The sequence below is a fragment of the Nerophis lumbriciformis genome, linkage group LG24 (assembly GCF_033978685.3).
Source record: "Nerophis lumbriciformis linkage group LG24, RoL_Nlum_v2.1, whole genome shotgun sequence".
In the NCBI taxonomy this organism is placed as follows: domain Eukaryota; kingdom Metazoa; phylum Chordata; class Actinopteri; order Syngnathiformes; family Syngnathidae; genus Nerophis; species Nerophis lumbriciformis.
Genome location: NC_084571.2, coordinates 4,858,683 through 4,880,470, shown reverse-complemented (window position 1 = coordinate 4,880,470; position 21,788 = coordinate 4,858,683). Strand labels below are relative to the sequence as shown.

At 37.6% G+C, this 21,788-nt stretch overlaps 1 protein-coding gene and 1 non-coding gene across 2 annotated transcripts in view; one reads left to right on the top strand and one right to left on the bottom strand.

Annotated features, from left to right (window-relative positions):
• The window catches only part of LOC133620571 (protein kinase C and casein kinase substrate in neurons protein 3), a 46,946-nt gene extending 25,362 nt beyond the window's left edge, over positions 1-21,584 (bottom strand). The window contains exons 1-2 of the mRNA XM_061982158.2: positions 21,465-21,584; positions 9,385-9,468 (exon numbers count right to left, since the gene is read on the bottom strand). Coding sequence (XP_061838142.1) covers positions 9,385-9,447 — 63 coding nt within the window. The 5' untranslated portion in view covers positions 9,448-9,468; positions 21,465-21,584. The remainder of the gene's footprint in view (positions 1-9,384; positions 9,469-21,464) is intronic.
• On the top strand, positions 5,944-6,016 carry trnaf-gaa (transfer RNA phenylalanine (anticodon GAA)). The gene has a single exon. It is a non-coding gene; the product is annotated as a tRNA-Phe (tRNA).
• Positions 21,585-21,788: the final 204 nt, after the last annotated feature.

Here is a 21,788-nt window from a genome sequence, read left to right as displayed (position 1 = left end):
CATACACATATTTATATATAAAGTTCAAATTCAACAGTATTCTTCCCCTAACATGACGAAGTAATTGGTGAAAGATCAGTTAAAAATGAGTCACTCATACGGATTCTGTACTAATATAACCTTTGACCCTTTGTCAAAACAAGCATCTTGTGTCAGATTTCAGTGAAAATCAATAGTGTTCTTTCCTTCACATGTCGAGAAATAACACAACTGCTTAGCCAACTAAGTTGTCACGAGGAAATTATGTCATCAGCAGTTTTGTGTCAGATTGCGTTCCAAAAACCAATAAAGGGTTATTTTACGGGTATAGAAAAACATACGAGACAAAGGATGCTCTGAAAAGATCAACCAGGCAAGCAATGATAAGGTATGACCTTTGACCTCCGGTATGTCAAGCATCCTGTGTTAGATGTCCTTTAAAATCAGTAGAGTTCTTAAACCATCATAAATCATCATCAAAAATAAACAGGATTGCCTGAAAAGTATATTAAAGATGTATTAATCCAACCTTTAATCTAACCCTATCTAACAGACATTGTTCAAAAATCAATAGAGAGGGACAAGCGGTAGAAAATGAATGGATATTACAATAATGCAATATTTAGCGAATTAATAGCACATAGCCTATTTGCAAGGTGTAAGAGGTTTGTTATGCTGGGGCCCTAAGCAGAATTGGATTTTGACACCCCCATTACATGTGTTTACACTTTTTTGATTATGTGAAACCATTTTCAGACTATTTTAATCCAACTTGAATTTAATTTTGATAGATATTTAGTCGATAGTCGAACCTCGGATTCAGGAGGAACAGTGTGGTTTTCGTCCTGGTCGTGGAACTGTGGACCAGCTCTATACTCTCGGCAGGGTCCTTGAGGGTGCATGGGAGTTTGCCCAACCAGTCTACATGTGCTTTGTGGACTTGGAGAAGGCATTCGACCGTGTCCCTCGGGAAGTCCTGTGGGGAGTGCTCAGAGAGTATGGGGTTTCGGACTGTCTGATTGTGGCGGTCCGCTCCCTGTATGATCAGTGTCAGAGCTTGGTTCGCATTGCCGGCAGTAAGTCGGACACGTTTCCGGTGAGGGTTGGACTCCGCCAAGGCTGCCCTTTGTCACCGATTCTGTTCATAACTTTTATGGACAGAATTTCTAGGCGCAGTCAAGGCGTTGAGGGGATCCGGTTTGGTGGCTGCAGGATTAGGTCTCTGCTTTTTGCAGATGATTTGGTCCTGATGGCTTCATCTGGCCAGGATCTTCAGCTCTCACTGGATCGGTTCGCAGCTGAGTGTGAAGCGACTGGGATGAGAATCAGCACCTCCAAGTCCGAGTCCATGGTTCTCGCCCGGAAAAGGGTGGAGTGCCATCTCCGGGTTGGGGAGGAGATCTTGCCCCAAGTGGAGGAGTTCAAGTACCTCGGAGTCTTGTTCACGAGTGAGGGAAGAGTGGATCGTGAGATCGACAGGCGGATCGGTGCGGCGTCTTCAGTAATGCGGACGCTGTATCGATCCGTTGTGGTGAAGAAGGAGCTGAGCCGGAAGGCAAAGCTCTCAATTTACCGGTCGATCTACGTTCCCATCCTCACCTATGGTCATGAGCTTTGGGTTATGACCGAAAGGACAAGATCACGGGTACAAGCGGCCGAAATGAGTTTCCTCCGCCGGGTGGCGGGGCTCTCCCTTAGAGATAGGGTGAGAAGCTCTGTCATCCGGGGGGAGCTCAAAGTAAAGCCGCTGCTCCTCCGCATCGAGAGGAGCCAGATGAGGTGGTTCGGGCATCTGGTCAGGATGCCACCCGAGCACCTCCCTAAGGAGGTGTTTAGGGCATGTCCGACCGGTAGGAGGCCACGAGGAAGACCCAGGACACGTTGGGAAGACTATGTCTCCCGGCTGGCCTGGGAACGCCTCGGGATCCCCCGGGAGGAGCTGGACGAAGTGGCTGGGGAGAGGGAAGTCTGGGCTTCCCTGCTTAGGCTGCTGCCCCCGCGACCCGACCTCGGATAAGCGGAAGAAGATGGATGGATGGATGGATAGATATTTTGTACTAAAACAAATTATTTGGAATTAAATTGTTTTTTGTTTGTTTATTACTTAAGGTAGTTTGTTACATCGTAGTTTACTACCTACCGTGTTTTATTTATTGCTGTTGTTTACTACATTGTCATGTATTACTTACTGTAGTTTGTTACATTGTAGTTTATTGTAGGTTATTACTTCCTGTAGTTTATTACATCCCAGTGTGTTAATTACTGTTTTATTACATTGTGGCTTATTACTTTCTGTAGTTTGTTACATTTACATATATTACTTTCTGCCGTTTATTACATCTTAGTTTGTTACTTACTGTAGTTTATTACATTGTAGTTTATTGTAAATTATTACTTTCTGTAGTTTATTACATCCTAGTTCGTTACTTACTGTGTTTTATTACATTGTAGTTTATTACTTTCTGTAGTTTATTACATTGTAGATTATTACATTGTCGCTTATTACTTTCTGTAGTTATTATATTGTCTTGTATTACTTATTGAGATTGATTACATTGTCATGAATTAGTTACTGTAGCTTATTACATTGTATTTTATTACTTTCTTTAGTTTATTACATTGTAGTTTATTACTTTCTTTAGTTATTACACTGTAGTTTGTTATGTCATTTATTACTCACTGTGGTTTAATACAGTGTAGTTTATTACATTGATATTACTTACTGTAGTTTATTACTTTCTGTAGTTTATTACATTGCCATTTATTACTTACTGTAATTTATTACATTGTAGTTTATTGTAGATTATTACTTACTGTAGTTTATTGCATCCTGTGTGTTACTGTGTTTTATTACATTGTAGCGTATTACTTTCTGTAGTTTATTACATTTACATCTATTACTTTCTGTAGTTTATTACATCCTAGTTTGTTATTTTCTATATATTACATTGTAGCTCATTACTTTCTGTAATGTATTACATTGTCATGTATTACTTACTGTAGCGTATGTAGTTTATTACTTTTTGTAGTTATTACTACTGTAGCATATGTGGTGTATTGCTTTCTGTAGTTATTACATTGTAGTTTATTACTTTCTTTAGTTTATTACATTGTAGTTTATTACTTTCTTTAGTTATTACACTGTAGTTTGTTATGTCATTTATTACTCACTGTGGTTTAATACAGTGTAGTTTATTACATTGATATTACTTACTGTAGTTTATTACTTTCTGTAGTTTATTACATTGCCATTTATTACTTACTGTAATTTATTACATTGTAGTTTATTGTAGATTATTACTTCCTGTAGTTTATTACATCCTGTGTGTTACTGTGTTTTATTACATTGTAGCGTATTACTTTCTGTAGTTTATTACATTTACATCTATTACTTTCTGTAGTTTATTACATCCTAGTTTGTTATTTTCTATATATTACATTGTAGCTCATTACTTTCTGTAATGTATTACATTGTCATGTATTACTTACTGTAGCGTATGTAGTTTATTACTTTTTGTAGTTATTACTACTGTAGCATATGTGGTGTATTGCTTTCTGTAGTTATTACATTGTAGTTTATCACTTTCTGTAGTTATTATATTGCATTACCTTTTGAGGTCGATTACATTGTCATGTATTACATACTGTAGCTTATTACATTGTAGTTTATTACATTCTTCAGTTTATTACATTGTAGTTTATTATATTATCATTATTTCTCACTGTAGTTTATTATATTATCATTATTTCTCACTGTAGTTTAATACATTGTAGTTTATTACTTAATGTAGCTTATTAGAGTGTAGTTTATTACATTGATATTACTTACGGTAGTTTATTGCATTGTAGTTTATTACATTGTCATGTATTACTTTCTGTAGTTTAATACATTGTAGTTTATTACTTACTGTAGCTTTTTACAGTGTTTATTTAATGCCAATTATTACTTAATGCAATTTATTACCATCCATCCATTTTCTACCACTTGTACCACTTGTTTATTACTTACTGTAGTTATTACTTAGTTGGTTTTTTTATTACTTATTGTAGCTTGTTACATTGTAGTTTATTACATACTGTAGTTTATTAAACTGTCATTTATTACATATTGTATTTGTATTTTTTTTACATTGTGGTTTATTACATTGTCAAGTTCATTTTGTAATAAAATCCTCACAAGATAAATTTACAGCACAAATATCTTTGTCGCCCTCTGGTGGATGGTTGCAGTACTGCTCACATTCAAGTTGGCAGAGCCACAGACTGTTACATTTAAATAAATAAAAAAAAGAAGACAGGAAACTTACATTTGTTTGTATGTACTAGTTATTTATTTAAAAAGTCGAAGTAGAAATGGTTTATACGCCAGGATTTTGTGGCTTCTATTTTTTATTTACGGTGTGGTTGTTCTGAGGAAGTCGGAAACATTTTTCATGGAGACTTTTAGTCGTGTTCTTATTCCATTCGTACATGGATGTAACTTGAATAAATTAATACATTGAAAATAAAGTCGAATTTATGGGGTTAGAGATCACAATTATGAGCTTACATGATGGGTAAAGTGTGTGTGTGTGTGTGTGTGTGTGTGTGTGTGTGTGTGTGTGTGTGTGTGTGTGTGTGTGTGTGTGTGTGTGTGTGTGTGTGTGTGTGCAGTGGTTTGCACTGACTCCTCACTTGTCTGACGCTTTAAACAGAACCAGATGAGGAATCTAACCGCGGGCCAACGGAAACAAAGCACAGAACCATTTGGCCATGTCGCATGAGGCAGATGCTAATCCGCTCGCGAGCAAAGCGCCGCGTAAGACACCACGTCGCCTCAAAATGTCCACTTGGTGTCCAAGCACCGCGCGCGTCAGGACAAAGAAAGATGTGACGTGGTCACTTCATTAGGTACATCATCTAAGCAGATCCAATGCAGAGCTTGATGACCACCATGTACCCCCACCAGGCATCCTCCTACTAAAACAGCAAGTTTGGCCTAAAGAAACTTTGAAACGTTCATTAACAACAACAACAACAAAAAGATACTATTTGTCTGACGGGCAACATGTGACCTTTGAGCTGTGACCTCACCCTGCTGGTGAAACATAAGCCGAATAGCCCCCCCTCCTCCCCCCAGCACGGTGCGCCCCCTCCCTTCCCGTATCATGACTCTTTGTGGACGTCACCACATCAAAAAATCAACACAAGATGTCAAAACGGCCAAAACTGTCAGGTGCCCAGGGAAGAAAAAAGAGAAAAGAAGAGGAGGAGAAACGAGAAAAGACAGAAGTAGCAGGTAGGTAACGTTAGCCTACATGAAATGATTTGTCTGTTACAGAATGTGATAGTAACCTGGCTTTTTAGAATTAAGCTAATGCTACATGATTCGGCAATTGCTAATCAATAAATAGCTAGTTCTGTTTTAACGTCGGGTTAATATTGTGGAGGGGGCTAAATTGTTATGGAAAATAATAATGTAACGTTAGGTAATTACAGTACTCCCACCTTACATTCCTCAGGGACATTTGTATTAGATCTTTTAAGCAGGTGTTTTTTGTTTACGTTAATTGTTATTGCCTTCTGGTTAGCTAATGTTTGCCCTGCAGGTAATAGTCACTTTTCCACCCCTTTATATATTAGGTATAGTTGTAAGTAAGGCAGATGCTAATCCGCTCGCTAGCAAAGCGCCGCGTAAGACACCACGTCGCCTCAAAATGTCCACTTGGTGTGTCCAAGCACCGCGCGCGTCAGGACAAAGAAAGATGTGACGTGGTCACTTCATTAGGTACACCATCTAAGCAGATCCAATGCAGAGCTTGATGACCACCATGTACCCCACCAGGCATCCTCCTACTAAAACAGCAAGTTTGGCCTAAAGAAACTTTGAAACGTTCATTAACAACAACAAAAAAAAGATACTATTTGTCTGACGGGCAACATGTGACCTTTGAGCTGTGACCTCACCCTGCTGGTGAAACATAAGCCGAAATAGCTCAGTTGGGAGAGCGTTAGACTGAAGATCTAAAGGTCCCTGGTTCGATCCCGGGTTTCGGCACATGACACAGGTGGTGCTTTTTTGATGAGCTCAGCATTGAACTAAACACATCGGGTTTTTACAAAAATGTTGTGTTGAAGGGGGAATAGCAAACTTCCTGTATATTTTTGCTGGGGGTTGCCAATTTATGAAATGTAGGTCTAAGTGAGACCTACGGAGAGGTTTGTGTTTCATGTCTCTCCAACCTTCCCAGTGGGAGTTACAGGCAGTTTTGTAATTTTTTTCTTCCGAGGAGCAGTTTTTTATCAGTTTTATTCAAAAATTGCTGTAGAGCGCAATTTTTGAATTTGGGGTTAGGTTTTTTCATTAGATCACAGTTTTAGCCAGTCCTGATGTCTGTGTTCAGTTTGGTGAGTTTTGAAGCATATTTAGGGGGTCAAATTACAGCTCAAAGAGGCAAAAGTGACTGTTTTTAGTACTTTTTTGTATTGAAGGGGGAATTGCCAACTTCCTGTTGATTTTAGCCCGAAGACATACAATTATGAGAACTAGGTCTAAGTCAGACCTACATAGAGGTTTTTGTTTCATGTCTCTCCGACCTTCCTAGTGGGAGTTACAGGCAGTCTGGTTTTTTTTTTTCCTAGGGGGCGCTAGAGCGCAATTTTGATTTTTGGGGTTCGGTTTTTTTATCAAAAGACAATTTTCGCAGGTCCTGATGAGTGTGTCAAATATGGTGAGTTTTGAAGCATGTTGAGTGGGTCAAATTAGTGTTCAAAGAGGCGGCGGAAGAATAATAATAAAGAATAATAATAAAACCTTAGAATAACAATAGGTCCTTATGTCCCATTGCATAAGGACTCCCTGTGGGAGTCCTTTTGCAATGGGCCATTGCGGGCCCTAATAATAATAATAAAACCTTAGAAATTCAATAGGTCCTTATGTCCCATTGCATAAGGACTCCCTGTGGGAGTCCTTTTGCAATGGGCCATTGTGGGCCCTAATAATAATAATAGTAAATATTCCTCATGTGAACTCAATCCGGAAGTGACTCCACATTCAATCAGGTCTCACAATCACTTCTATTCATGTGGACAAAGAAAGGCTTGTTGGTGAGGACCACGCCACTTTGTCATGTGTTTCTTAAAACTAAACACATCCACACTTTTGCTCATTAATCAAATGTGTAATATTTGATGATAAAATCAACTGGAAATCTCATCAAATATATAATATAAAATGGCAACAATAATGAATAAATCCAAATTTGTTCTGGACCAATGTTTCTTTACTGCTCACGAGTGTTACATAGCTGAGTTATGGTGTGAATGAATGATGGGTTCTACATGTAAAGCGACTTTGGGTACTTAGAAAAGCGCTATATAAATCCCAGGTAATATTATTATTATTGTCTAGAAATATGGGGAAATAACTACAAAAGTACACTTCATTCACTATCTGTGTTACAAAAAAGATCAATTAGAATTAAAGCTGCAAGCAGCGTTGTTCGGGCCCGCGTATTTGGCAGGTGCTAGTCCTAAGTGTCCCAATACTTTTGTCTACTTTTAGTCTGAAGTGTCCCAAGACTTTTGTCTAGTGTACCTACCTTGTCTGCATTGTGTGGGCACGTTGGTGCTTCCTGCTTTTGAGCAGCCATCTTAAAAAAACAGCACCGCAGGAGCATCAGTGCAGCGGGTCTTTGAAGGGTCATAAAATCAAAACCGGAGCAGGTATCACAACTCTTTCACCAACTTTTAATCAGAAGGGTTCAATCTCTCTCCTGTGTTAGTTTGAAGCCGAAACAACAAATGCGCTCAGAGGAGATAATGTTTGAAGAAAGGGGACGGGTTTTTACAAAAATGTTGTGTTGAAGGGGGAATAGCAAACTTCCTGTATATTTTTGCTGGAGGTTGTCAATTTATGAAATGTAGGTCTAAGTGAGACCTACGGAGAGGTTTTCGTTTCATGTCTCTCCGACTTTCCCAGTGGGAGTTACAGGCAGTTTTGTAATTTTTTTCTTCCGAGGAGCAGTTTTTTGTCCGTTTTATTCAAAAATTGCTGTAGAGCGCAATTTTTACATTTGGGGTTAGGTTTTTTCATTATATCACAGTTTTAGCCAGTCCTGATATGTGTGTTCAGTTTGGTGAGTTTTGAAGCATGTTAAGGGGGTCAAATAGCAGCTCAAAGAGGCAAAAGTGACTGTTTTTAGTACTTTTTTGTCTTGAAGGGGGAATTGCCAACTTCCTGTTGATTTTAGCCCGAGGATATACAATTATGAGAACTAGGTCTAAGTCAGACCTACATAGAGGTTTTTGTTTCATGTCTCTCTGACCTTCCTAGTGGGAGTTACAGGCATTCTGTTTTTTTTTTTCCTAGGGGGCGCTAGAGCGCAATTTTGATTTTTGCGGCTTGGTTTTTTTATTAAAAGACAATTTTTGCAGGTCCTGATGTGTGGGTCAAATTTGGTGAGTTTTGAAGCATGTTAAGTGGGTCAAATTAGTGCTCGAAGAGGCGGCGGAAGAATAAAGAAAGAATAATAATAATAATAAAACCTTAGAAATTCAATAGGTCCTTATGTCCCATTGCATAAGGACTCCCTGTGGGAGTCCTTTTGCAATGGGCCGTGCGGGCCCTAATAAGAAAGAATAAAACGATCGAATAACAATAGGTCCTTATGTCCCATTGCATAAGGACTCCCTGTGGGAGTCCTTATGCAATGGGCCATGGCGGGCCCTAATAATAAAGAATAATAATAAAACCTTAGAAATTCAATAGGTCCTTATGTCCCATTGCATAAGGACTCCCTGTGGGAGTCCTTTTGCAATGGGCCATGGCGGGCCCTAATAATAAAGAATAATAATAAAACCTTAGAAATTCAATAGGTCCTTATGTCCCATTGCATAAGGACTCCCTGTGGGAGTCCTTTTGCAATGGGCCATTGCGGGCCCTAATAATAATAAAACCTTAGAATAACAATAGGTCCTTATGTCCCATTGCATAAGGACTCCCTGTGGGAGTCCTTTTGCAATGGGCCATTGCGGGCCCTGTGGGAGTCCTTTTGCAATGGGCCATTGCGGGCCCTAATAATAATAATAAAACCTTAGAAATTCAATAGGTCCTTATGTCCCATTGCATAAGGACTCCCTGTGGGAGTCCTTTTGCAATGGGCCATTGCGGGCCCTAATAATAATAATAGTAAATATTCCTCATGTGAACTCAATCCGGAAGTGACTCCACATTCAATCAGGTCTCACAACCACTTCTATTCATGTGGACAAAGAAAGGCTTGTTGGTGAGGACCACGCCACTTTGTCATGTGTTTCTTAAAACACCCCTCCCCCCTACACACACACACACACACACACACACACACACACACACACACACACACACACACACACACACACACACACACACACACACTAGCTTACCATCCAGAAGCTGCGATTGTTGGCGTCTTCACGGCTGTTGTCTGCTGGCGGCGGCGTGGACATTGTGTCGTCTACGAGAAGAACCTAACGTCCGATGAAGAATAAGAACAAGATTTATTATAAAATTATCACTATTTTGCAAATATTTTATGTTCAGCATAACCGAAATGACAAACAAGCACAAAAAAGAAGTTATGACGTCATCATGTATGCTACTCTCATCCACAAGGGGGGCATACTTGCACATTATCCAGATTATACTGCGATTATGGTCAATCAGTGGAAGGGACAAGTGGTAGCAAAATGGATGGATGGATCAATAACTCATCGTGCAAACACTTCATAAAAGTATGAGTAACGCTCTTATTTTGAAGGTTAAAACATGACTGCCCCTGGTGGCACATTGGAGTAACAGTCCAACATCAAACTTTATGTTCCCTTTACACGTTTAATCATCACATTCATCTTTAAAAATGTTGATATTTCTACTTGAAAAAGGTGAAATATGACGATAGTTATGTGTCACTTCATAATTCAAGATAATAAAAACGAACATTTTTTTAAGTTGTAGCATTTGCTCTGCGGTAGGATTTTAATATATTTACTTGATGACTTCAAGATTTATGTGTGCTCTCTGTGATAAAAATACATTTAGTGGGAACTTCCTGTCCCGTCGACTTTATTCCCCTGAGGGATTATTAAGTAATACACGTCCATTTATCACGTAAACATACCATGTAGAAGAGTTACTGTAGACAGGAGGCATGATGCCAACTAGGGCTGAAAACTGTATCACAGTATCAGTGTTTTACATCGATCCATATCGATAATGATTGATGTTTTTGTGACCTACGGAAAGTAAGGAGCATTAGAAAAATATAAATGTAAACATTTTTATTCTTCTGATTATAATCCCCTCAGCTGTCAGGGAAATGCCAACACAAGCTTGGAAAACACTCAAGCAATGTAAACAAAATTGTAAAATCCCATTGAACACTTCATAACTTTTTAAAAATGAGGTGCCAAAAAAAAGGTTTTGTTCCTGGCTCAGTAAAGTATGATGCATGCTAACATTAGCTTGCTAGCATGCTAACTTGTTTAGCTAGTTTTGCAACGGTTTGCCCCAGAGTCATATACCTTGCTATGTGACAACTGTTAGCTTGCTAGCATGCTAACATTGGCATGTTAACATTTTCAGCTGATTTCACACTTTTTTCTCTACTTCCGCAACCATACACCTTAGAGCAGGGGTGTCAAATGTTGAGATGAGTTTGCTAAGTATAAAAATGAGCCGAAATATTTGAGTGAAAGAAACCGCTGTTCTAAATGTGTCCACTAGATGTCGCAATAGCAATTCTTTGTATCTTTGTAGATGATGCTACATATGTAATAAAAAAAATAAACCACATGATGTTAGTTCACCAGTCAAGGAAAATGAGCAAACTACATAAATAACATCCTGTAATTTGATTTTGATATTATTTTTTTTATCTGTATGGATTGAAAATGAACACCAATGAGTTGACTGATGAACATTATCACATAATTTATTCAGAAAGTATAAATATCGACAAATAAAGATAGAATACTAACCGCAACATGTAAGTGTAAAAAACAACAACAACATTATGATTTGTACATTTTCAGAATGTGCTCGTTGTATTTTTAAACAAAGAAAACAATCTGAAGTTGTCTTTATTTTTAAGTTATCGTGCCGTGATTTTACCAATCCGGCCCACTTGGGAGTAGATTTTTCTCCATGTGGCCCCCGATTTAAAATGAGTTTGACACCTCTGATATAGAGCAACCGTCAAGTTTGATCTCGAGGACCCAAAAGGGTCTCAGTCATGAAAACTGTTTAAAATAAGTCATTTGATTTTTTTTTTTGTTATTTTTCAACGCTTAAATCTCTAAATCAACTTCATGTCTATCTGTCGATATTAAAAAAACAGATTTATCTGATGTTTTATGTCCTTTTTTTTATCAAAGAGAACCCTTTTTATGGCAAAAGTATAATATTTTAGTTATTACATAATGGGAGCCTTAAATAGGTTAATAATTCATAACAATATTGTTTTTCAATTCATTATTATTTTTTCATCAGTGACAGTTTAAAAACAATCCCACTATAATTACGTGATTTTACCAATCCGGCCCACTTGGGAGTAGATTTTTCTCCATGTGGCCCCCGATCTAAAATGAGTTTGACACCCCTGACTTAGAGTTATATAACTTGGTATATGAAACATGCTAACTGTTAGCATGCCAACGTTAGCACACATGCTACATGTTAGCATTTTAATGTTAGGATGCTAATGTTTTCAACTAGCTCTGTAGCTCATTTTGTACGGTTACACCTAAAACTCACAGATTGGATCACGAGCCACCATCTTAAAAATACGCCGGCTTCCAGCGACCCCCTGGCCAGAGGTCCAAGGCACGGATAGCAGGCCCATCAACATTTCCGCGGGAATTTTCTAGTTGCTAACTGTGGGACTCTTTCATGTGAGTGCAATCGTTTCACTAAACGCTATTTTTTTGTATTTTGTATTATTTTTGTATATGCCAAAGATGTCCATGTTTCCAACTACAAATGATCAAACGATCTAATGTATGAGTTTTGGGGTTTTAGTTTTATGTGAAGATGTCAAAAGCAAATGACACAAGGCATTAAAAAATCATAACCTGATCAATCACACATTTGATTGTTTGTAGTGTGAAATAATGATTTTAGATGGCAAGACAGGGAAGACCCTCCTTTTTACGAAGATCACGCACGGCCCTGTCATCCAAGTTTGCAAAGTACAATCAATGAATGACTGGGCGCTTCATATTAAATGTTACCGCATTCCTAGCCCCTTCCTGCTCTGCCAATGATAAGAATATAATGGCAAATGTCCTCCGTGGCGCACAACGTGAGTGCTGGGTTTATAAATAGTAAAATCCGAGGCCTGATGTGTGTTAGAAAGATGTGCATATTTTTAATTATTGTAGGCTATATTTATGTTAAATAGTATTATTTTGCACAAAACAATTACTTTAAAAACTAAATATGCATGAATAAAATTCTAGTTTGATTTGAAGTCTTTTTTTAAACGAATTTGTATTAAAAAATAGAAATGATATATACAGGTAAAAGCCAGTAAATTAGAATATTTTGAAAAACTTGATTTATTTCAGTAATTGCATTCAAAAGGTGTAACTTGTACATTATATTTATTCATTGCACACAGACTGATGCATTCAAATGTTTATTTCATTTAATTTTGATGATTTGAAGTGGCAACAAATGAAAATCCAAAATTCCGTGTGTCACAAAATTAGAATATTACTTAAGGCTAATACAAAAAAGGGATTTTTAGAAATGTTGGCCAACTGAAAAGTATGAAAATGAAAAATATGAGCATGTACAATACTCAATACTTGGTTGGAGCTCCTTTTGCCTCAATTACTGCGTTAATGCGGCGTGGCATGGAGTCGATGAGTTTCTGGCACTGCTCAGGTGTTATGAGAGCCCAGGTTGCTCTGATAGTGGCCTTCAACTCTTCTGCGTTTTTGGGTCTGGCATTCTGCATCTTCCTTTTCACAATACCCCACAGATTTTCTATGGGGCTAAGGTCAGGGGAGTTGGCGGGCCAATTTAGAACAGAAATATCATGGTCCGTAAACCAGGCACCGGTAGATTTTGCGCTGTGTGCAGGCGCCAAGTCCTGTTGGAACTTGAAATCTCCATCTCCATAGAGCAGGTCAGCAGCAGGAAGCATGAAGTGCTCTAAAACTTGCTGGTAGACTGCTGCGTTGACCCTGGATCTCAGGAAACAGAGTGGACCGACACCAGCAGATGACATGGCACCCCAAACCATCACTGATGGTGGAAACTTTACACTAGACTTCAGGCAACGTGGATCCTGTGCCTCTCCTGTCTTCCTCCAGACTCTGGGACCTCGATTTCCAAAGGAAATGCAAAATTTTCATGGTTGGTTGATGGTTTGGGGTGCCATGTCATCTGCTGGTGTCGGTCCACTCTGTTTCCTGAGATCCAGGGTCAACGCAGCCGTCTACCAGCAAGTTTTAGAGCACTTCATGCTTCCTGCTGCTGACCTGCTCTATGGAGATGGAGATTTCAAGTTCCAACAGGACTTGGCGCCTGCACACAGCGCAAAATCTACCCGTGCCTGGTTTACGGACCATGGTATTTCTGTTCTAAATTGGCCCGCCAACTCCCCTGACCTTAGCCCCATAGAAAATCTGTGGGGTATTGTGAAAAGGAAGATGCAGAATGCCAGACCCAAAAACGCAGAAGAGTTGAAGGCCACTATCAGAGCAACCTGGGCTCTCATAACACCTGAGCAGTGCCAGAAACTCATCGACTCCATGCCACGCCGCATTAACGCAGTAATTGAGGCAAAAGGAGCTCCAACCAAGTATTGAGTATTGTACATGCTCATATTTTTCATTTTCATACTTTTCAGTTGGCCAACATTTCTAAAAATCCCTTTTTTGTATTAGCCTTAAGTAATATTCTAATTTTGTGACACACGGATTTTTGGATTTTCATTTGTTGCCACTTCAAATCATCAAAATTAAATGAAATAAACATTTGAATGCATCAGTCTGTGTGCAATGAATAAATATAATGTACAAGTTACACTTTTTGAATGCAATTACTGAAATAAATCAAGTTTTTCAAAATATTCTAATTTACTGGCTTTTACCTGTATATTTTTTTTCTTAGCAGTTTTTTTTTTATTTTATTTTTATGAATTTATTAATCAATCAACAAAACAATACACAACAACAATGCAATCCAATTCCAAAACCAAACCCCGTCCCAGCAACATTAAGAACAACAATAAACAGAGCAATTGAGAGCAATTGAGGACACACAAATCCAAATGTAGTGAAACAAAAATGAACATTATCGACAACAGCATCAATATTAGTAACAATTTCAAAATAGCAGCGATTAAAAAAAACCTCATTGATATCATCATTAAAAATATTAATAAAAAAATACTAAAAAAAATTAGAAATGAACATTCTAGCAGTTTTTGAACATTTTGAATCAAATTAGAATCAGGATAGATAAGAATCGCGATTCAGATGTGAACCGATTTTTTTGTGCAACCCTAATACATGTATAAAAAAGTAAATGTAAATCAAAAATGTACTACTGTTTGACCTACATCTGAGCAATGAACCATACAAGTTAATCTAAACCAACAAAACAAAAAGTAACCCAAAAATTTTTTAATAAATAAACAAAAATCAATAAAAAATTAAAATACTTTTTTTTAATTTTTTGTTTAGTTGCCAGTCGGGTTACATTGTATCTGCATGTACACAAAAATGTCTTCCACACAACCGCGAAACGGTGCTCATCGTTCACTCAAAAAACAAAAGTTCAAAAGAATCGATTCGTTCGTGAACGTCACATCTCGAGTCAGTGCGACCTGCTGAAAGGTAAACACAACAACATTGTTGTTTTGTTCACACCAATAAAAGACTCAAATGCCAACAGTCATTCTCCAAGGTTTCTCATAGTCATTCACATAGACGTCCCACTGGGGTGAGTTTTTCCTTGCCCTTATGTGGGCTCTGTACCGAGGATGTCGTTGTGGCTTGTGCAGCCCTTTGAGGCACTTGTGATTTAGGGCTATATAAATAAACATTGATTGATTGATTGATTGATTGACTGACATGACAATATTGTATACTCTTTTCTAACAGAGCTGGTCTGATAATTTCCTTGTATATTTTCGCTACTATGACACTATATATATATATATATATATATATATATATATATATATATATATATATATATATATATATATATATATATATATATATAGAACAAGAAAGTTTGATCATATTACGCCTATACTGACTCACCTGCACTGGCTTCCTGTGCACTTAAGATGTGACTTTAAGGTTTTACTACTTACGTATAAAATACTACACGGTCTAGCTCCGTCCTATCTTGTCGATTGCATTGTACCATATGTCCCGGCAAGAAATCTGCGTTCAAAGAACTCCGGCTTATTAGTGATTCCCAGAGCCCAAAAAAAGTCTGCGGGCTATAGAGCGTTTTCTATTCGGGCTCCAGTACTATGGAATGCCCTCCCGGTAACAATTAGAGATGCTACCTCAGTAGAAGCATTTAAGTCCCATCTTAAAACTCATTTGTATACTCTAGCCTTTAAATAGCCCCCCTGTTAGACCAGTTGATCTGCCGTTTCTTTTCTTTTCTCCTCTGCTCCCCTTTTCCTTGAGGGGGGGGGGCACAGGTCCGGTGGCCATGGATGAAGTGCTGGCTGTCCAGAGTCGGGACCCGGGGTGGACCGCTCGCCTGTGCATCGGCTGGGAACATCTCTGCGCTGCTTACCCGTCTCCGCTCGGGATGGTGTCCTGCTGGCCCCACTATGGACTGGACTCTTACTATTATGTTGGATCCACTATGGACTGGACTCTCACAATATTATGTCAGACCCACTCGACATCCATTGCTTTCGGTCTCCCCTAGAGGGGGGGGGGTTACCCACATATGCGGTCCTCTCCAAGGTTTCTCATAGTCATTCACATCGACGTCCCACTGGGGTGAGTTTTTCCTTGCCCGTATGTGGGCTTTGTACCGAGGATGTCGTTGTGGCTTGTGCAGCCCTTTGAGACACTTGTGATTTAGGGCTATATAAATAAAGATTGATTGATTGATTGATTGATATGACAAATGATTACCGTTTTTTGGGGAAAATGTTTATTTTTAATGAACTTTTGTCATATTTATAATAATAATTTACACATATTATATATAATATGCATAACATAATAAACATATAATAGTATTATATATTATATATTATATATTTTCTAAGAGTATTATATGTTTATTATGTTATGCATAATATAATATATATATATATATATATATATTATATATTATATATTTTCTAATAGTATTATATGTTTATTATGTTATGCATAATATAATATATATATATATTATATATTATATATTTTCTAATAGTATTATATGTTTATTATGTTATGCATATTATATATAATATGTGTAAATTATTATTATAAATATGACAAAAGTTCATTAAAAATAAACATTCCCCCTCTCCCCCCCCCCAAAAAAAATAAATAATAATATATATAATATTATATATTTTCTAGTGGTTCGGGCATCTGGTCAGGATGCCACCCGAACGCCTCCCTAGGGAGGTGTTTAGGGCACGTCCGACCGGTAGGAGGCCGCGGGGAAGACCCAGGACACGTTGGGAAGACTATGTCTCCCGGCTGGCCTGGGAACGCCTCGGGATTCCCCGGGAGGAGCTGGACGAAGTGGCTGGGGAGAGGGAAGTCTGGGCTTCCCTGCTTAGGCTGCTGCCCCCGCGACCCGACCTCGGATAAGCGGAAGAAGATGGATGGATGGATGGATGGATATTTTCTATTAATATATATTTATGTTATATTATTATTATTTATATCTAATTCTCATATTTATTTATTTATTATTATTATAAAATGATAATTATTTAAAATGATGAAATTCATTTTACCCAGTATGATATGCTACAGTAAAACGTTACAACAAAGCATGTACAATATAGTTTATAATGGATGTTTACCTTTACGTAAACTAACAACATTGTTGGGGAAAAGTTGACACTTACAGAACAGCGCCCCCACCTGGTTATAATACACAACAGCATGTATCCTCTTTGTGTTTGCTAATATTGATGTATTAAAGGGTCCTACATGATGGCATTTTTGGAATTATTGATCATACAGAGGGTGAAATGATCATACAAATACAATCTTTATCGTGTATCTGGCAACGCTGACGACAATAAAGCTTTCGTATACATTTTTCCATTTTATGAGCCAGATTATAGCATAGCCGCTCCATTACATGTGTTGTCCCATAACAGGAAACACAGAAGGAAATATTTTAGTACTAACCACAACACAAACTTGATTATTGGTCGACATAAGCAGGTTCTCGTTCGTGGAAACGTGATTTCCTGTCATCAGCAGATAATATCAATCATTTCCTGTTCATCGATCACATGTAAGGGTGTCTAGAGCCGATATCAGCAACAACAACAACAAAAACAGTACCGGATGATATTGGCTTGCATCTGAATTGTCAATTACAAGCAGTTTAAATGTTAACGTGAACATTCTCCGATAAGGTATTTTCTTCTATCTTAGTCAAGTCATTTATAAAAAATAAACATTGTAGGTTGGAGGCTACTAGCAGCTACACAACAGCTAAGCACACAATAGCATACAAGCTAGGAATGCATAATAACCATTGAACAATATTGCAGTGTAAAACAACACATTTGTCAATATAAACAAGCATCAAATAATTATAGTTGCATATTACTTACACATACAAAGTCTCCATATTAGAAAGTATCCAGTAACAAACGTGTCCGCATAATTCAACTTATTGCGTCATTAGCTTAACTTCATTAATTGTTCACCAAAAATAAATAAATACCAATCCACTTCAACTTGAAGACAGCATAAGCTCATTTCAGACAGTTAATAATAAATAGGTCGGTGTTTTCCATACCTACACCATTGTTGTCTGTTTGACTCATTTTTTAACATTCCACACTGCAAAATAATATAAGTATGGATGATTGCGGCTGATATCGGTGTCGTATCAGAAGTGAAAGCATTGTACCGGCACACCCCTACTCACATGACAGGGGTTAAAGGTTAACGTTTTGGGCTAAGATATCAACTGTTGCATCAAGCTTTGAAATGTGAGCTATGCTGGAATAAACGAGGTCAAAGGTCACACATAACCAGAGCAGCGTCACATTCATACTTTTACTTTCCTTCCCCCCCCCCCTAAACTAAACTTTTGCCGTTCAGCAACAGGCGGTCAGGCCTCAGGCACGCTGAGCTAAGCCCCGCCCACACTCCGCCTCTTTTCCCGGCACCCCCGCCCCGCGATCACACGCAATCATTTTCCCTGACATGCTGGCGGCGCATCACATGCTCCCTGTCTCGCCCCGTCCTCCTCTCTCTCTCTCTCTGGGAGAGAAGCAACCCTGGAGGAGGTCGCGGGGATAACGAGCGCCATCCGTTTGACCCCCGACCCCAAACTTCCTGTCCCCTGGTTTGAGGGGGGGATGGAGGCACTTTGGGATGAAATCTTGTCAAGTTAAACATGTGGCATCTCAAATATGAGTGGGCTTTACGGGAGGCTGTCATGTGATGGCGATGGCGACAGGAAGTGCATCTTAATCATTATTGTCAGATCAAATCAAACTCCTTTGACGAGTACGATTGCAGGAAAACTTAGAAAAAAAAGTATTTTTTTTTACAGAAGTATGGTAATGTTTTGTATTATTTAGTAGTAAAGTGGTATTTAATAGTATTTAATATAGTATAGTGTTATTTAGTAGTATTTAGTACTGGGGTGTTCAGAGTGTGGACTGGGGGCCATTTGTAGTCCGCAACAAATTTTCTAACTATTTTTTTAATATTAACACATTCCAAAAATATTTTAAAAATGTAATAAAATAAAAATAAAAGTGGAATAAAAGAGCAAACAGGTGAAATGTAACGAGAAAAATCTGCAATGTTGACTCTAATAACACAAATTTGCCTTGCAGGCTGTTTTTTTTCCTTTAAAGCTGTCATCGTCAAAAAATTAATAATGAATCAAAATCAATGTTGTTATGAATTATTAACCTATTCAAGGCTCTAATGACTTTACATGAAATGTTTCACTTTCAAACATTTTTTCAAGGAAAATATTGCATATTTTGTGTGTTTTCCATAAACAAATGTTTTCTTTTTGACAAAAAGGGCATAAAACCAACTTAGAAAAATATAAAAAATCATACTCGATCAATAGATCTGAAGTTGATCTAAAGAGTTAAGGGTTGAAAGTAAAACATTTTGGCTTTTTTTTTTTTTACACTTTTATGAGTGGCACCGTTTTGGATCCCCAAGAATTATAGTGGGATTGTTTTTAAACTGCCATTGCTGAAAAAATAATAATGAATTAAAAACAATATTGTTATGACTTATTAACCTATTCAAGGCTCTAATGACTTTACATGAAATGTTTCACTTTCAAACATTTTTTCAAGGAAAATATTGCATATTTTGTGTGTTTTCCATAAACAAATGTTTTCTTTTTGACAAAAAGGGCATAAAACCAACTTAAAAAAATATAAAAAAAATCATACTCGATCAATAGATCTGAAGTTCATCTAAAGAGTTAAGGGTTGAAAGTAAAACATTTTGGCTTTTTTTTTTTTTACACTTTTATGAGTGGCACCGTTTTGGATCCCCAAGAATTATAGTGGGATTGTTTTTAAACTGCCATTGCTGAAAAAATAATAATGAATTAAAAACAATATTGTTATGACTTATTAACCTATTCAAGACTCTAATGACTTTACATGAAATATTCCGCTTTCAAACATTTTTTCAAGGAAAATATTGCATATGTTGTGTGTTTTCCATAAACAACTGTTTTCTTTAAAAAATAAAAATTAAAAAAATAAAAAAATTAAAAAACCTTAACCAATGAATAGATCTGACGTTGATCGAGAGAGTTAAGGGTTGAAAGTAAAACATTTTGGCTCTTTTTTTAACACTTTTATGAGTGGGATCGTTTTGGATCCCCAAGAATTATAGTGGGATTGTTTTTAAACTGTCACTGCTGAAAAAATAATAATGAATTGAAAAACAATATTGTTATGAATTATTAACCTATTTAAGGCTCCCATTATGTAATAACTAAAATATTATACTTTTGCCATAAAAAGGGTTCTCTTTGATTAAAAAAAAGGACATAAAACATCAGATAAATCTGTTTTTTTTATATCGACAGATAGACATGAAGTTGATTTAGAGATTTAAGCGTTGAAAAATAACAAAAAAAAAAATCAAATGACTTATTTTAAACAGTTTTCATGACTGAGACCCTTTTGGGTCCTCGAGATCAGACTTGACGGTTGCTCTATATCAGAGGTGTCAAACTCATTTTAAATCGGGGGCCACATGGAGAAAATCTACTCCCAAGTGGGCCGGACTGGTAAAATCACGGCACGATAACTTAAAAATAAAGACAACTTCAGATTGTTTTCTTTGTTTAAAAAAAAGAAGAAGCACATGCTGAAAATGTACAAATCATAATGTTGTTGTTGTTTTTTTACACTTACATGTTGCAGTTAATAGTATTCTATCTTTATTTGTCATTATTTATACTTTCTGAATAAATTATGTAATAATGTTCATCAGTCAACTCATTGGTGTTAATTTTCAAACAAGCAAGATAAAAAAATTAAATCAAAATCAAATTACAGTATGTTATTTATGTAGTTTGATCTTTTTCCTCGACTGATGTACTAACATCATGTGGTTTATTTTGTACATATGTAGCATCATCTACAAAGATACAAAGAATTTCTATTCTGACACCTAGTGGACACATTGAGAACAGCAGTTTCTTTCATTCAAACATTTCAGTTACATTTTTATACTTAGCAAACTCATCCCGCGGGCCGGATAAATCCTGTTTGCGGGCCTGATCCGGCCCTCGGGCCGTACGTTTGACACCCCTGCTTTAAACGTTTAAAAAAAATCTATAAATTATTTTGGTTTTGAAAATGAAAAACATTAAAATGCTTAAATTTCTCAGTGTGCGGCCCTCAGTGGAAAAAGTTTGGTTGCCCCTGGATTAAAGTTACTTTCTAGTTTTACAATCAATAAAAAAAGTTAACATCAGCACAGCCTTAAACTAAAGGCCAGATTGCCCCCCCAACACGCACACACACGCACACACACACACACACACACACACACACTGGTGTACAGTCATCAGCTCCCAGTCCCCAATAAAAAAGAGCTCATGTCGAGCTTCCAGGCAACGGAGCGAGCACGAATCCTGCAACGAGGCGCACATTAGCTCCTCCCACTGCCCCCATTTTCATCTGTCAGGCATAACTCACCACACACACACACACACACACACACACACACACACACACACTGTGCAGAAAAAAGGCCAAGGATTAACGTGTAACAAAACTTACTTTCAAACTTTCTTCTTCTTTTAGCACCTTAAAGACGTTCCATGCGACTTTTGTCTTCTTTTAAATCCTCGTCGGTCTTTTTTCCCTCAGCACTGCTCGTCTTCTGCCTTCTTGTGGTCCTCTGCTGGTGTCAGATGAGTTGGCCTCCTCTTCCTCCTCCCTCCCGGCCTCCAGCGCTCCTCCTTTTCTCCCTCTTTCCCGCCTCCCTGAAACAGCTGCAGGAGTGTCTTGATCTTTCAATCTTTTTTGTGTCTCGTCTCTACTGTCCACTCACATGTCCCTAATGAAGTGTCCACACTTGGTCTGCATGTGTCTGTGTCAATC